Source organism: Falco punctatus (assembly GCF_963210335.1).
Source record: "Falco punctatus genome assembly, chromosome: 6".
Lineage (NCBI taxonomy): Eukaryota > Metazoa > Chordata > Aves > Falconiformes > Falconidae > Falco > Falco punctatus.
The window spans coordinates 15660763-15678719 of NC_137585.1; the positions used below are offsets into that span (position 1 = coordinate 15660763).

The following is a 17957-nucleotide window of genomic DNA, read 5'->3' on the forward strand; positions in this document are numbered from 1 at the left end:
AGGTCAGCACAAGGAGAAGCCTTTGGGAAACAAGGCTTCCCTTCCTTCTTTCTTGCTGGCCTCCAGGTCTGCTGAAACAACCCTAAGGAGTTTTGAGGGCTGGCCCATGAAGACCTCACCCCACAGGCACAAGAATATGGGCAGACTGAAAATGCTGAAAAGGAAACAAGGCTCCAGGATTAACTAGGCACGCACAGAGCCTGCTGCGTTACCAGCCACAGCAAGGGTGACATGGATCACAAAAACAATGTTATAAGGAGAAGGAATTTCCTGCCTCATCTGTAATACATGTCAGTATCTCTGTACAGTCATTATGTCCCCATCAAGACACAGATAACCCTGACACAGACAACCTCCCAGGTATGTATCTGCAGGCCAAGATTTACAGCGGTGCCCAAGAGATGTGTACACTCAACATCCTTTGAAAACTAACAGCCATTTAGCATCCAAATCCCTCATGAGCAGCTTTGAGGCACCAGCTACACTAGCACCTCCACAGCTACAAACTTCAGTCTCCTCAGCTGTGTCTGTAACGTTTGTATGCATGAGGTATACACACTAAAGTTTGTTCCCACTGAACAGCAAAGCTCTAACTGCTGACACGCCAATTCCTGCAACTAGCAGACTGCCTTGCGCTGGTCTTGCCATAGACCACATAACCCTGGATCTCTTAGCAACAAGTTGTTCCAACATGCTTTTGCAATGGAAGGAGCTTGCCAGCTAATCTCCCAAATCTCCTAACATCAAAGTACAATCCCAAGCTCAAAACAGTGCCTTGGAAAACTTCACCAGCTTCATCTGTTTTCGGATCAGCCAGCCTGTAACAGTTCTTAAAGTACATGAAAAGACATTTAGCACTGCTATGCATAACTATACTAAATCTTATGGACTCCTGTGCTGCTGATGTGCAAATCAGCAGGATGCATTTATATTGATAAAAAGATCTAAACACCACAACTTTTAAAAGCACAAGCACTTAAGTCAATATGATTAATGCATTCATGACAACGCACTGCAGAACACAGCCTATCTCCCTGCACAGATTCACCAAGGGATCCTGTGGTCCCCAAGGGGATCAAGAATCTGCCGTTCACACCATCCAGCATAGAGCATCTGCAGACTTAGCATGAAGTCGTGACTTTGCAGCTCCCCCCATTCAAAGTCTCATGTGGCTCACCCACGTGCTCCTTGAAACAGAAACAACCAGATGCCAGCTTCTAGAAGACTCTCATGATGTTAGCATTAATAAATCCTTTAGAAGAAATGAAAACAGGTATCACTGAACAATTGCTTTTAAGTAAGGGCAGACTTTAAGAAGAAAATTAGTCCCTTTCCAAATCCTTGCATTAGTATTTTTAAGAAATGGTGTTCATAACCACCTTGCTAAGGTTTTATGATGAAACGTAATAGTGTTCTTACAACGAATCTTATTTTAAAGATTGCAATTCTGAAAATGTTTTATTTTCATTTAACTTTAAAATGTCTGGTTTTCTTAAATAAAAGCAATTCACTTTCTTCAGTCCATTACTGTAGCGCTTCAGAGCTACTCTGCATATCTTGCTGCATGCTGTCTGGAAGAAAACTTTCAGCTGTAATTTAAAACTCCATTGTCTCACCAAGAGACTGTGCCTAAAGCTGTACTGGGTGAACCATCCTAGCCTAGCTGCAGTTACAAGAGAAAAAGATGGGATTTATGACACTATTAAAAGGAGGATTCCTGTGCATGTAAAGTTCATTTTGTTTGAGACATTGACACAAACTATATCAACAGTACAGCTTTTGCCAGAACAGAACACTGTCAGAATGTAAACTGGCACTGCTCTAGCAAGACTGAAACCAGACCTAGTCAGAGGTATGCCTGAATCCTACAGGAGGAACTCAGCAATTAGGCTATGCAGGTTCCCACTGGAAATTTAGGTCTGTCTGTTCCAATTAGTAGTAGAAAGTCTAATAAACTGGACCTGAATTTGCATATGTCTGCACAGTCTTTCTATTGATATACACACATATCTGGAATGCTATGCAGCTTCAATATAATCATATGAAAATTCCTCTCTTAAAAAGCAAGTAATTCTGCTTAACCAGCACCCACCTCCCATTTGGATATTTCAGCAGCAGTACCCCTTTACAATGCACAAACATGCTTCCCCAGCCAAGCATCCTCTCAGACTGCAGCAAATGTACTTGTGTGAATCAGGACCACAGAATTACACCCTACGTCCTTTGTATTTGTCTCTTCATCTAAGAATTCACTGTCACATACTACGAGCATAGAAAGTGAGTGAAGATGGGAGTGAGCTCCAACACCAGTCTATTGAAAGGAAGAGCGTTAAAACTGCATTGAGGATCAGGTCAGCAGACAGTGAGAGGCAACCAGTTGAACCCAGTATCTCAGATGACGCCTCAAGGATCTGCAAGAAGCTGATTTGCTCATGAAGATTCCCAGCAAGCACCCTGCAAGTTATCTGGCACTTCACCACTAGTCAGAAATGCAGACATGCCTCAGGACAAAACCTAGAGTGCAAGCACCACATCAGTAACACACCTTCCCGCCGAGCTTTCTAGGCACCAGGTGATGCCAAAGTCCCAGTTCTTCCACATCAGAGTGGTTAGAAGAATTACCCTGCCTGTTCATGAAGCAGGTTACCATGGGCACAGCCAGAATGAAACACAATCTACAACGGCCAGGAACGGTTGTGACTGGGGCACATCCTGGGCATGAATAATACCACCGCCATGAGTGACACCTGCAAGGTGAATGAAGATTGAGTTAAGGATGCCTTACAGCTTTACATCTTTTTAAGATCTATTGAACAGCCATCTTCCATAAACATTTTAAAGCTAAATACACTAGGCAGTGACTAATACAAAGGTGCAGCACACAGAGACAGAGAAGTTCAATTTTTTACAACCTGTGTACACTGATACACCTCAGAGACCATATAACAGACAGCATTAAAAAGAGATCTTAACTATTTTCAGTATACCGTATTCAAATGAAACATGAGATCCATTTTCTCAGCAAGTCCATTTTCCCTATCCTGTTGGGAAGCCCTAAAGGCTTGAGATGTGCTGCTCATCAATACAAAGGCAATGAAGTAGATCTTGTTTTGAACCTCTTTTCCCTCCAGAGAGCAATTACCCACAAAAATAGCCCCATCAGTTTCAAAGGAATGATAAAGAAACTGTTTCCTCCAATTTAACTCTGCTGTTGAGCTTATTTCCCCATGTTCTTCCATCCAGAAAGCCAAAGTAGATTGGGCAGTCCCACCTGAACAATTTGGAGCTAGGTTTCAGCATGTGCAGAGCCATGGGAAATAAGCAGATTATGCAGCACCTTTGCCAACGGATCAGAGCACTAGAGACAACACAGGAGAAAGTTCCTTTCCCTGCTTTGTCACTGGCTTCTCAGATGACCTTAACAAACCATCTCTTCACACCTCCACCTTTTCTCCCTGCAAAATAAAGGCAACTGTCACCTTTCTCTGGGAGAAAAATCTTGCCATCTAGTGGAAATACTAGTCCACCAAGCTATTTACCAGACTGGTGTACCCCCAGGCAATTGCAACAGTAAACTTTTCACAGCCAGGCTAACGCACCCTTACACTGAGCCACAGACCCCAAGAACAATACTTCAACGTTACTCCCTTGATATGTGTAAAACCTTTGTAATATTCAGCTGCTGTTGCAATAATTCTGCCCTCTGCAGCACTGTCATTTCCATCCTCCTTTCCCCCTCTCCTACTGATTGCATCAGGCACAACAAATCACGCTTTTCTGAAGCGGTTTCCTCACCCCTATGTCCACCCTCAAGCATGTCACTAGGTAACAACACTAAGCAATTAAGTTTGCTCTATTTCTCTCACTGACTCCTCCATATAGGCTTTATATATACATTCACACACACAGATACAGTAATAGAAGGTTTATTTAGCCAAACACCTGCTGCCCAGATCTTTCATACAGTGTGTTATGAGGAAAAGAAAACAAAGCTTTGCAAGAAGGCTTGAAGCAAAGCTTGCAGCAAACTCCTTCCTTTATTTCAGTACAAAGACATCACTCTGACTGACAGGAAAGGGGAGATTTTTTAAGTTCCGTTTACAGATGGAGATGAAACACAGCACTATCTGAAACAGCATCTGAGAAGAAGCAAAGGGATCATCTAGCTTACAAACCGTACACTGCTATGGGCCCTGCCAGCACCCTAATAGTTTCCCAAGGTATTTAAAGATTTTGGAGCTCCTGAACAGGCATGATAGGTTTATTAAACACATTACAGATGTGGCACATTTGGAAGCCCAAGATACACCAAGACAGAGTCATGTCACAGTAGCATCAGGCAAACTTAGATTTTTGCAGATTTCTACCACAGCTTAAGGGGTGGGGGGTGGGGGGCAGAAATTAAAACCAGGTGGGCACACGAGCACTGGAACTAACACATCCCACTTTTCTAAGGATGTGTGTCATGACTGATTGTAAGATTAAGAACACACATCTCCATGCAGCACTCTTCCCATAGACACGTCCTTTCTCTGGCCATGTTCCTACCACATGGGCTATCTAATAGCTCATCTGTATCATAGATGAGCTCATCTGCAGGTTTTCCTGCTGCGGGACTCCACTAAGGGACACCACTACTCACTGGTGACACATTTTGACACAATCTGCAGTCATTTCATAATCCTTAAGACCAGTACTTTTCTCTCAAGGGCATTTTCGGCCAAAATATCAGTTAAAAACTTTCCTGGGAGGGAAGAGGAAGGGAGGAGCCAAACAGACAGTGAGATCACCCGCCCCGTACTTCCATAGGAAACCAGGGTAAAAACGGCTTCCCCGTGAACAACGGTGGCTGCTGTGTTGTTTAAGTCAAGGCTCCCTAACAAGTCAGCTCATCCATAAAAATTCAGAAACATAAATATAAGGTGTAATAGTGTAAAGCAGAGGTTTGAGGTAGAAATTCAAAGGCTTCCTCAAACAGTTACACAACCTATAGAATTTGGCTTAAAACACTGACAAATTTGACCTGAGGTCTTAACCCTACCTCCCATGCTAGCACTCACTTACAAAGCACTATGTCACACCATACTGCTAAAGCAAGAGCAGCAGCGCAGTTGTTTACATGCTGCAGTAAATACTTCACATACTGCCACAGCGACTATCACCAGCGTACCCCAGAACGTTACTTATCCTCCCGTCATAAAGCAAGGGTATGAACTTACACTGGCCACCTTGATAAGCCTAATAAACCCTCCTCTCTCGACACAGTCTCTCTAAAAATAGATTGCAGCACGTTATAAAGTAGTTAGCCAAAAAATTATTTAAATTTAGTTGCTTATGTGTTGGTAGCCACCCATTTTGGTTATTTATGACACAACCGCCACCCATGATTAAAAAAAAACTGCGTAAGTAACAACCAAAAACTTTTTCAGTACCACCACAAGGATCTTTAAGCTCAGAATTTGTGCACAAAGACAAAAAGGAATAATATAACTGGATTACAGCGCTTGCACAGAGCAGGCTAAAGGTCATTGTATCAACACTGCCGAGATGGTGATAGCAGGCCCATATTTACACTACAGTACAAAAGGCAGGCAGCGAATGCAAGAAGTCTGTATAAAGAGCCCTCCGGCTTGCTTGCTTTTCATGCTGTTAGAGGCAGAGGAGGCAAGAATGATTTTTGTTTGTGGCAAATCAGCAGCCAGCGTTCCCATTTGCTGTTGTGGAGTGGGCAGTATTTGGGAAGTGGGAAGATCACTCCGACCTCTGCTGGTCCCCTCAGAGAAAGCCAGCAGAAACCGCCTGAAGGGAAGGAGGAGATCCCCCAAGCGCAGAGCAGTTCCCAGGCACACGGGGAGAGTTGGCCACATGGCTTCTACGTGGTCTACCAGCTCCTTCAAGGAACGCCCCTCGGGTGAGCTTCCAATTTACTTCTGCTTCACACATACAAAGATTTCATTTCTAGCTATGAAATTTGCTTCTGCAGCTGTGCAGGTCCTACCACTAGCCACAGACCAGCCTCTCTCCCCCTGGTGCAGACCCCACCCCACCCCAGCACCTGGTCACTGCTTAGCCCTTGATTCCCTCCGACTTCACAGTCATGGTCTGGACAACCTGCATTTGAGAACTACTGCACAAAGAAAGTGCAAAACATAGGAGGGTAATAAGCATTTCCCCCTCCAACAAAGGGCCTCAGCTGCCTGGAGCACCAGCATGTCACACCCAACGGGTGGCTCCACAGGTTCTGCAGACTGTCTTTCCTCCCTTCGCATTTTCAGACTGGAAGGAATACTCAAACTACAAGCTGTGTCACATGTTTCAGCTTCCTTCCCATCCCACTGACAGAAGTGTGACTGTCATGCTTTACCGCAGCAGCGGTTCCCCACAAAGAAGTACCAAGGGCAGGAGCTGCGGCCACAAGAGTAGGCAAAATAACAGGCAAACTCAGCAAAATGAGTGGGTGGTCCCTGCTAAGGTCCCTGCTGAAAGCAGTCACCTCAAAAACATTGCCTAGCATGCCAAAATGTCTCATTTAAGAAGGGATGCAGCCAATCTGTTTAAGCTTAGAAGCCACCTTTGAATGAAATACACCCTTTCAGAGTGTGCGGTCAACATCTCCTCCACCATCTTCCTTCAGAAGCAAATGAGATCAGGAAAGCACAACCATTTCTGCTGCTCCTCAGCCGAACCACAGTTTCTCTAAACTTGATTAAAAATAGATAATAAAGGAAATACCAATAAGCCACACCAAAACAGCCTGCAGAAGGAAAGGGAAGCAATTTCCCTGAGCCAGTTTTGAGGCTGCATATTTTATTTTTGAGTATTAAAAAGCTGCCTTATAATGTTGTTGCCAATTAATAGACTCAATATGGATAAAACATGTGCTCACTCAACAGCCAGCTGAAAGGAGACTGAAACTCAAGTTACATCCCTACCCTACACCCATCAGACACTTGAACAAAACTAAGGCCGGTTTTAACCAGTCAGAAAGTCAAAATCGCACTAAACAGCAAGGCAAGGACACCCAGATTTCCTGCTAGCAGCCATCTGGGATAACGTGGAACAATTTTCTCTGCAGGAGCCAGTACTTGGAGAGATGGGGAAGCAGAGGACAGAGTACACCATCATCAGAGGAGACGACACTCCGGAGAAAGGGACACTTCGCGCATGCAGGGCTGGATCATCTTTAATGATAGCACCACCTCCCTATCTACAAGCATGACAAAAAGTCACGTTGCTTCAAACAGCACTATCTCCACACAGCCCCTTGTGCGTGCGGACAGCCGAGGGCAGGCCCCGCACGCGTGCCCAGGCGAGAGGCTGTGCCAGGGCACAGTGCCCAGGTGGCCCAGGGCTGGGGCGGGCAGGCGTGGGTGAGCCACACTGACACCGGTGCTGGCCCACTGGGCTCAGGCTGCGGGAGCCTGCCCTGGCCCCCCGCACCGAAGGGGGAGGCCAGCGCTGGCAGCGACAGCCCGAACGCACACACTGGGTGCGCCCCAGCGCCTGCGTACCCACGTGAAATCCGGGGGCTCCAGGACAAGGTGGTTTTACTGAGTATACTTGGTTATGAAAAACATGCTGAGCAAAGTATCCACACCAATGTAAACCCTATGGATGAAGCGTGCCTGGAACGAAACACGGGTGGAATTAACCGTCCCCTCGTGGCTTCCTTAATGCTCAGACGAGAAGAAAAGCGACGCCCACAGCCCCCTCGGTCACCAGAAGTTTGTTCCGCCGCAGCAGGCGGGTGCTGGGGCTCCCTTCCCGGCGGCGGGCGGGCAGGGCAGGCGGGCCAGCCCCGGGGCGCGCACGGTGACCGGCCGCCCCACACCGGCGGGACGCGCCGGGAGCCCCCGGGCGCAGCCACCCCCCGGCAGCGCCCCCGCCGCAGCCGCCCCCCCGCGAAGCGCCCTCCCGCCGCGCCGCCGCCCCCAGCCAGGCTGAGGCGGGCAGGGCCCCGTTTCCCCGCCGGGGCTGCGGCCGCTCCGGGGGCAGGGAGCGCGGCCCCTTCCCCAGGCGACGCTGCCCCTCCGCGGGGCTGGCGAACAAAGGGCGCTTCTGCCCCGCAGCCGCCGCAGGCTTCCCGCGGGGGGACGGGACGGGACGGGGCAGCCGCAGCCAGCCACGCCGGCCGGGCACGCTTTCCTTCCTCCCCGCCGCGCGGGCGAACTCACCCTCCTTGGCTTTCTTCTTCCTCGCCAGCGTCCCGCCTAGCTTGCCCAGGAACGACTCGTCCTTCTTCATCCTGTGGGGCCGCAGCGTCGGAGATCGGACGGGCGCGGCGGACATCGGCTTGGCCGGGGGGTCAGCGGGGGGAGCCTGCCCGAGTCCTGCCCGAACCCCTGCCCTCGCCCGGCGGCTGAAGCGGCCCGCGGAGGCGAACAAAGCCCGGGAGCGGGTGAATCACCCGCCCAGCCGCGACCGAGCGGGGAGAGCCAGCGGTGGGAGGCGTGCGAGCCGGAGCCGCACGGGGGGCAAGGGGCGGGCTGGGAGCCGCAGCCGCCGGCCACAGCGCCCTGCCACGGCCGGGAAGTCCGCGGGAGGCGGGGGCGCGCCGCCACGCCCACCCGGCCCGCAGGCCCCCCGCGGCGGCGGCCCGGGCCCTGAGGGCGCGCGGGGCGGTGGCCGCGCCGGGGAGGCGCCCGGCCGGCCTCGGCGAGCTCCGAGGTGACACCTGCGGAGAGCCGTGCGGGCGGGCGGGTGTGTGCGGGGACAGCCTGGCAGGGGGCTGCGGCACCCCCTTGCCGAGGCAGCGGCAGAGGTGCAGGGACCGGGTGGGCCCAGCGGGTGCAACCACCGCTGGGCAGCGGCGCCGCCGGTCCCGCCCCGGCCGGAGCGGAGGGAAAGCGGAGAGCCGGCTCCCGGCGCGCGCTGCTCCTCAGGGCTCTGCCCCGCCGCTCCTTGCGGGCCGCTCTCGCGTTTGCCGCCGCCTTTCGCCGCCCAGCGCCGCTCGGGCCGGGCTCTCCTGGCGCAGGGCCCGCCGGGCTCGGCCTCCCGTGCGGCAGGCTGCGGGGACGGGCTGCGGGGTGAGGGGAGGGGGCTGCGGGGACGGGCTGCGGGGTGAGGGGAGCGGGCTGCGGGGTGGGGGCTGAGGGCCCCGCGTCCGCCAGGCTCCCGCCGGCGGCGGCCCGCACTCCTCCGGCGGGGATGCCACCACCTCGCCGGTCTCCAAGCAGTGCCGCCACTGTCACCAGCGTGTGTGCACGCAAAAACGGCCAAAAACTGGAAAGCTGGGTTTGATCCCACAGAGAGAATTTCTTATTATCATTTTACAGCACCCGGGAGCATGATGAGGGCTTTGTGGAATACACATTAAAAACAGATCCTGAAGAGTTTATAGCCTTAGGCTCTGATCCTGCGAAGTCTTACGCACATACTTAATTTTAAGCCCCTGAAGCAGTCCCATGGACTTTAATGACCCTACGGGGTACCTACAGCCACACAACCTTTGGCCCCGCTCCTGCTAGCAGCTCCCTGTTGGCAGCCCTCGCCCCAAAACAAAGAGCCACATTCAAATCAACACAACTTGGCACAGGATCCGCACACCCATCTTTCAGGACAGATTTTCATGCTTGACCAGACAGTAGAAATAATGCTACATGACACATCCAGCGCTAAGACAGCAGAGATACTTTTCTGACTGTAATTTCACAAGAGATTTAACCCAAGCTAATCCCTTCGGTCATGAAGATCCACTTTTGTGCCTCACCTCCAGCTGCTCATTGCTTTTCTAGAAGCAGATCGGTAACTAGCCAAAAAAAAAAGCACCCAACAAACCAAAACCAAAACCACCCTGCCCAGCTTTCCAGTATCACTGAGCATAGAGTCACCCAAGGGCAAGTGCCAGCAGAAGGGAAGTGGAGGGAGCAATGACTGGGGCTGGGAAGACCCTTCTGAAAGACAGCACAGACTTCTATGAACTGGAGATTATCATGAATTGACAGCCCGATACAGGATGGAATGATGGCTTGAGTCTATGCTAATTCTTTGGGGCTCCAACTCTAAATAAATTGAAGCGTGAACACTATCCTTTTTTATATTTTTTTTTTTTTAAGATGATGCTTTAAGAGGAAGGTGCCAGACTGCACGCACGCATTTTATTCCAGCTTTGCAATTACCAAAATATTACCAAAGAACAGGAAGGCTACTGCTGCCGTCAGCAGCAGAACAGCAGATACAGGAAACTCGGATTCTTTTTAACAAGAACTACACACCTCAGAGAGTGAACAGTGAAGCCCACCAGCCGAGGCACAGCAGGGAACTTTAATCAAGAGCCTGTAACTCACCCTGCGGTCACAAGCCAAAGGGACCTGCTGCACCCAGCAACTATCCCACCATGTCTGCTGAGAATACAATACTACTCAAAACAGGGCAAGGCTGCCCTAAACTGCAAGAAAAGCTGCACAACACTCAGCATTTCATGAAAATGCCCTTTCGTTAACTGAGATGGCGGCCATGAAGGATCCTTCAGACTACAAATCCAAAACAGGAAAGTGTTTGAGCTGAAATGTGGCTTTTTGTCCAAAGAAAAACACACCGCAGGATATACTTTGATTTTGCCTGAAAGTGCATGTTTGTAAGAGACTGAGCAATCTGCATTTCTGTCATAACTGCTATTAGCAGAACATGGGGCAGTATCTACATATAGAGATAGTTAGTTTACCTATGTTGCATTTTAAAATCTTTAAATTTTTTTGTAAAAATCTTTTGCTTTTTCCCTGTTGAAAGTAATATTTAACACAATAGCTAATGAAAGATTCAAGAAAACAATGCTGGCTCACCAGTTTCTCTAATCAGTTTTCTTTCTGCATTTGAACCATAGGTTTGCCTTACAGGCTTTATTTCTGTTATGATTTGTAAATCAACAGGAGAGTGGCAAATAGACAAATCAGTGTTTCAAAGCATAGAACTGAAGGGTAGCGACAGTTTTGGAGTAGGACCTGCACCTGCTTTTAATATTCACATTTAATGGATTAGTTTCAAGTTTATAACATTCCCCTGCTCAAGCCACCCACTGCTCCAGCGCAGCGAGGTCCAAAGTTGCCCGCAGCACTGCTGTGCGTCACTGGCAAAAGCAACCAAGCACCAGGAGCGCTGTTTCTACGTCTCACAAGTCCTGCATTGCAGACGGCTTGGACCAAGGGTTCCTCATCAGTATGAGCAGTTTTCCACATCTGTAATTTCCTCCAGCCCCATACTACCATTACTTTATGTGTTATCACATCATTTAAAAATCTCACAAAATAATATATACTGTAGATTTTAATGTAGTGGTCACTCTCACTGGCTGTGCAAGCAGCATTCGCTGTTCCTGCAAGCCATGCTTCTTACACTCTGCTCCGCCAGCCAGGCTGCTGAGTGGTGATGCTGCCCTGCTGAACTTCTCCATTCGGGAGCCCCAGGAACGCTGAGTTTAAGAATGGATTGATGATAAACAAAAAATCAAGAAATCCTGGACAAAGCCCCTCTGAAGAAAGCATGACTTCTCTAAAAACAAGCAAGCCAAACCAAAACTGTAATTGCACTATGCTTGAGAACTTCAGGGCACACAGAAAACCCCAGTGTAAATTAGGGCAGTCCCTTACATCTGGCCCAAGCCTCAGTGTAACATACGGATTCACTCTACTTGATCACAGAACCCGTCACGGAAACAATTATAAAACTTCACTATTTTGTTTGCGTAAAAAGCAGTGAGAATTATTATAAAGAACATACAAACAAGGCGTATCCTGCCACTGTTGCTTCAACAGTGCATTCTGCACATTTTCCAGCTGCCAGTATGTCTACCCCCAGACCAGACCAGTGGTTCTCTTCTTGCCAGGGAACTGTAGACTACAACAAAGGCTCCTGGCACCTGAGGAAATGACCTTCACTGACCAAACCACTCAGCCCATGTTCTGTCTTGGAGGATGCAAAATAGTTTAATAATTATGATGACCCAAATGCGGGCCCAGTATGTAAGTGGCACTGCTGGAATGAAAAGAACCACTTTGCCAAGTTTAGGAGCTGCACAAGCAGAAGATGACGCCAGAGATCTTTAAGGGCTCATGTGATAAATTGGTGTCCAGACACTACATGCACTACATTTGCAGTCTAGTTTGTTGGGGGGGGGGGGGGGGGTTTAAAGCATAATTTCTTGCTATAAGCACTCATCAAAGGTACCCCAAATCTTACGCAAAACCTATTTTCTCATTCATTCCCAAAGTTTCTTTTTCCTGATTTTCAAAATCAATTTCAATAAGTGGAAATCCTACTTAAGACTTGGTTATAACCTCAACTTCTCTTCCTGTTTCCTTGGCAAGTCTCAAACCTGCCGGTGGCTTTCCATTCTGACCTGGTTCTATCACAGGATATAGGAAGCATCCTGTGACCAGTGTTGCATGGACCATCCAGAGGGGATTTTATGAGTCTGTCTGCACTAAACGTTTAATGCACAGCTGTTGCAAGTTGTAGTGACCACAGAGTCTTATTCCACATCATCTCAGCTCTGTGCTCCTGTGTACCAATCGCTAGGATTTTCTCCTCACATGCTCACCTCTCCCCCAACCAGGATTTTCTTCAACTGCTGCACCAGAGCACTCATGTCTTGCTTTGTTACAGAAATGTGTGCCTTAGCTCATAGATAACACTGCCTTTAAGAAGCTGTGAACCTAATGCTATGCTAATTTTGGAATGCATAGAAAATCTAAATCTTAAAATGGAGCAGATTTTTCTTAATTAGACAGCCCACTGCCCCAGCTCTAGTCAAATAACCTCCTCCCTGCAAACACTTCATCTTTATACATCACAGCACGCTAAGCCTGTCTTGTGTTTCCCCATAATGGCAATGATGATGATTATTTTTTTATTGATACTGCTTCTTTGGAAGAACAAATACATTCTTCTTCCTGGGACAACAGCGTATTGCCCACAGCAAAGGCTTCTAGACTGTAAGAGAACTCACCAAGGGTGGGGTTAATACCAGCTACAAATCTGCCTCTCATTTAAATTACTTTGAGGTTTCAGGCTATACCTAATCAATATTTTATGCTGATTTTCTGTGCAGGAGGGACTTCTTCCCTGTGCTCTTACCAGTGGAAAAGGTGGATTACCATACCAAAAATTTCAGCTATTATACTTTGTTCAAATACCTACACTTCATTTATTACACATTTTTCTAGTGAATATTTCAACCCTTGGAGTTGCTAATAGAGTTTGCCATCCAGATCCACATACAGTACTAGTAAATCAATCTTTCACGCAGTTCTGTGTCTACATATCCAAAAACATGGCTGCCACGCTTCTTCAGCACTAGGTTTGCCAATTGTGTGTTGTTGCAGTCAGTAGTAGTGCTACTACAGCAGTAGTGCCACTACAGCAGTAGTGCCAGTGCTGTGAGTGTTGAAAAGTTGCATCATTTCTTAAAGAATTTAATTCAAATAAAGCTCCTGCAGCTTTTTGGAGGAATGCTCTCAAAATCTCCAGAGAGTGGACCTTATGGCCTATGAGACTTGTGTGTACAATACAGTGACGGTAAAATCAAATCCCATGCCCAAGGACCAGGCCCACATCACATCCACTGAGAACAGTCTCTGCAGTTCTTACTACATTGTATGTTAACATTATAATCAATACATCAGGAAAATAGAAAAAAAATTTAAAAGGAGTAGCCTTAATTATGCTGAAGAAGCACATAGAAAGACAGTAATTGGTTAAATTACCCATATAATCTTTGCAAAATTAAATAATTAGCAAGGATATCAACTGCATTCTGCTGGCACAAACCAAACGAGACACTTTACAAACGCAAGCCCCATTTTCAATGCATCAAAAATAACCTGGATCCATATGAAGAACACTAATAACACCAAAGCACACACAAATGTTGATCTGCACACTAGCAGAGTGGATGTTTTCATTTCACAACATTCACTTAGCTTTAAGGCAGCATGGAAAAAGCATTTTATCCAACCTCTGATGGAAAAAAATAAAAATCAATCAGTTCTCATACTAGATTTTTTTATGAAATGGTAATCACAAAATCTGTAAGTACAAACTTCAGGCAAGAAAGCACACAAACTGGTTTACAAGCTATACACACAGTCCAAACGGCATATAAAACTTTACTAACTCAATATAGCACTCAAGATGTAATGACTTATAAGCAAGTTATCTTTTAATAATAGAAATAAACCCACACAGATAGATCCAGTCACCTCTGACTTCGATATCCTATGTATTTATAAAGAAATGCTTAAATCTGTAGCTAAGTAGAAAAAGTATGCCAGCCTATTGCAAAGTAAAAGGCGGCAGGGTTGTCTGAGCCTGGGAGAGAAAGCCTATGGCAACAGAAAGTAAAAGGACACTCAAAAAAACCCCAAAACAAAACCTGGAGTCTTTCTGAGTCCCATCACGGTGCTTCAAACAAACAGTGCTCTTCTAAACAGGAAAGTTAAGAGCTTGCATCAGTACTTTCAAGTGTGTGTTAGTCTTTGATAATTTAATTGGCAAATGGCCATTAAAACTGACACAGCTGCTGGCCTTCGGTCTGAAGCAGATACTCTGTCTTAAAGCGAAGCATGAAGGCGGCCAGCTATGCTCTTTGTTTCAACCTTCCATACTGAATGAGATACCAGCACTCTGCATACCAGACAATACTCTCTGGTACCCTACCTCTCAGCAGGGATGAGATTCTTGTGAGCATATTCATTAAAAAACCTGTCAGAGCATAAACACATCTTTTCAGAAATACAGAATCACATTGGAAAGACTAAACCTCATTCAAAATCTGTTTTTAATTTCAGCTCTGAACTGTTAGCTTTAATATTTAGCTGAGCTTTTAAATATCTGAAGTTACATTTGCTCTTTTTAGCATTGCTCACCTTTTTTAAAGAGGCGTTCCGTTTCCTCTATTCTAGCCTTGCAGCATTTTATACTGTTCTCAAAATTGTAGACTACCTCAGATTACTGTAATTACATGTATCACAAAATAATAGTGATACTATGTGGTCTCTCACAGTTCTTCACATGTTGAAGCAAAGCAAAACCACCTGGTTTTTAAGCCACAAAATCATTATATACAGCCTTGTTCTGTAATAATACCTGTACTCGTTTTCTAAGATGATAGATATCTTGTAGACATAAGACACTGTTACAGTTAATTTTTCTTCCTGGTCTGCCAGATGAGTGAAAAGGTGGGGGTTTGGGGGGTTTGGAGTTTGGGTTTGGGGGAGAGTGGGAGGTGTTCTTTTTTTGTTGTTTTTCTATTTTGATTTCTTTTCAAAATAATGCTATTTATTCAATACTGAGGTAGAAATGTACCACCTAACTGATGCTACTGATTTGCTTCAGAATAATTTCTATTATGTACTCTATTTAACTGAAAACTTACAAAGACCATTTACTCCATGCAGACATTAGCTCTTCCAGCTGCAGACTGGGTTGCATTTTTTTTGCGTAACAACAGAAGAAAGCTGAATGCCCTGACTTGCACAGCATACATTCAGCATAAAGTCTCATCCCAATTAAGTTAAAATCATCCAAGAGCATCCAACAGCAATTTAGCACTGCTGTCATGAAAACGTACATTCAATTACACTATTTCAGAAACCTTTCCGTGGTAGAGAACTGCGTAAAAATCTTCCTGAAAAGGACTGCTACTGCTGTGGCTGCCAGGCTCCAGCCCTTTTAAAAGCAAGGCAAGAATAGCAGAAAAAATCCTACCACCCTAATCACTCCAAGGCTGTAATTTTAGGATGATTTTCTTACATTGTCCCATACAAAGTTCAGGATAATCTCCCAGACATCTGACCAACTCCTTAATATTCCCACATGAAGGAGAAAGTTGGGGTTTTTTCCCCCATCACATCACAGTAAAAAATTTACACTTTTCCATTTGAGTAACTGCTCCCACTCCGTAGAGAAGAGAGAGCTAGCCTGGCCCTCCGCTCCTTCCCTGTGGGCCCGTGCATTTTATTGCACACAGGAAAGGAAGACCCTGCATGCTTCCTCAACGGGCACAACATGGACAGCGATTTCTACACAGATGCCCAACAAAACCAACAGGTATTTCGGAAAGGTAGTAAGTATCAAACATTGGTTGCTACAGCTCTGCAAAGATTTCCATTGGCAGCAAGTACAGACTTGTATTAAAAAAAACACACAGAGAACAGCAAACGTACTTATGTTGAAGCGTGCTTCTGTATTATTGAGCTCAGCATTGTATTTTATTTTTAAAGGTTATGTTTTTAAATCAAATACAGTTATGCTTTTAAGAAGATGGCGGCAAACTGGCCCCTTACGTTCTAACAACCTCCCAATTTCCTCTTCCACCTTCCCCTGAAGCTCCCTAGCAGCTTGCTCATTAACAAGTACCCAATACCACCAGACCTTCCAAATATGCTCTTTATTTTCAACTTTTTAATGGAAGTAGAACAGCTCCAAGGAATCGCCCACCACCTGAGAACTGGTGATACAATTACCTCTGCTTCCGACACACTACTGCCCCCATTATAGCAACAATACCATGCAGTCGTTGTCTCCAAAAGCTCTCCTCTCCTCCCCAGGCCACCTTTAGCCCCTAGAAAGGATTGTAAACAGTAAAGTTACAACACAGCTGAAGAAACTCTGCACTTCAGATGGTATTTGCAGCCTCAGCACCATTCACATAAAAAGCGTCCACAAGCATGTGGGTGGGCACTTCAGGTGCACCATTTGAAGGTATTTATCAGCGTCTTACTGTCCCTAACCGTGGGCATGGCTATAAAAGCAAGAGCATCTTAACTAGTCAATAGGTAAAGTGATATCCACGCTTTTGAATCACAGTTATGACTGCAGGCCATACCCTTAGACCTTCTACTCTTTCAGATACACTCTGGCCAGAAACACAATCAGCCAAGAGAAGAATCAGTTCACATCTGTCCAGAGCTGTTCTGCCACCGAGCCTGCCCAGAACGACAGCACCTTCTAGTGGGATTCCGATTTCTGTCTTATCCATCCTCATTATTAGAGTCTCTGCGACAAATTTCAAATGGGATTAAGCATACCAATATTCTATAGGACTAACTGCATAATCCAGATGTTGCTTCCAGAGGAATACATGAATACTTTAGATACTGTGATAGCTTTTGTGCACCTGTTATATACCATAAAAAAAGTTACCTTTCAATGTGGTGCAATACAGGTGGGGAAACAGTGACCCAGGTAAAGGTAACATTTTCCTCTCTTTACTCTTCCTGGACTATTCTTTGGGGTGTGGTACAGCGTGGTCTGTCAGGATGCGCTTGAAAGGCCTCTTCACACTTCAGCAGTTTCCTCCATTCATCCCTTATAGATCACAGTTCTTTCAAAACTTAATTGTGGACTAGCTGCTTCTCAGCGTGCAGACCAAGGTGAAGGCTGTTTCTGTAGGCCTGCTCAACTCGGAAAGACTACTGTGCCCTCTGAAACGGGCAACTGATACTTGCTGAGGGCACTCTTGTGTAGTATCCAAGTGCTACACTGGAGCAGCCTTTAGTGATAAACAATGTGCACAGGAAAACATTCTTAAGGCAAAGAATACATCTCATTTTATGAAAAGGAGCAAAACGAACTTTGAACTCCTAGGAGAAAATCCTAACAGTATTATGGTATCTAAACTTTCCCATTAAAAATATTTTTGTATGTCAAAACATAGATAAGTGCTGGAGGAAAACTAGTAACATTTGTTGGCATTCTTGACATAGTGTCACATTTTATCTTGTAACAATAAAAATCATCAGAAATGTTTTGTTTACTATGTATTTGCTAGAGTAGCTGTTAGATACACACACACACCAAAAAGGGGGGGGGGGGGGGGGGGGCGGCGGTATATTAAATTTTGGTATTTTAAATAGACCTGACTTCCATCATTCACACAATTTTCTGTTTTGAACATCTGCGAGCCTGCTGCTGCTGCAACTTTCTAAGGGAAGGATGTTAGGTCAAGCGAACCTCTGCAA

At 46.3% G+C, this 17957-nt stretch overlaps 1 protein-coding gene across 2 annotated transcripts in view; it reads right to left on the bottom strand.

The window, feature by feature from the left end:
* Positions 1-14461, bottom strand: part of PARVB (parvin beta) — a 74189-nt gene extending 59728 nt beyond the window's left edge. The window contains exon 1 of one of the 2 annotated variants that reach the window (XM_080390824.1): positions 14369-14461. In XM_080390824.1, the coding sequence (XP_080246950.1) occupies positions 14369-14390 (22 nt within the window). In that variant the 5' untranslated portion in view covers positions 14391-14461. Of the gene's footprint in view, positions 1-8174; positions 8917-14368 lie in introns of those variants that run through there. The other variant, XM_080390823.1, reaches the window with a different exon arrangement.
* Positions 14462-17957: the final 3496 nt, after the last annotated feature.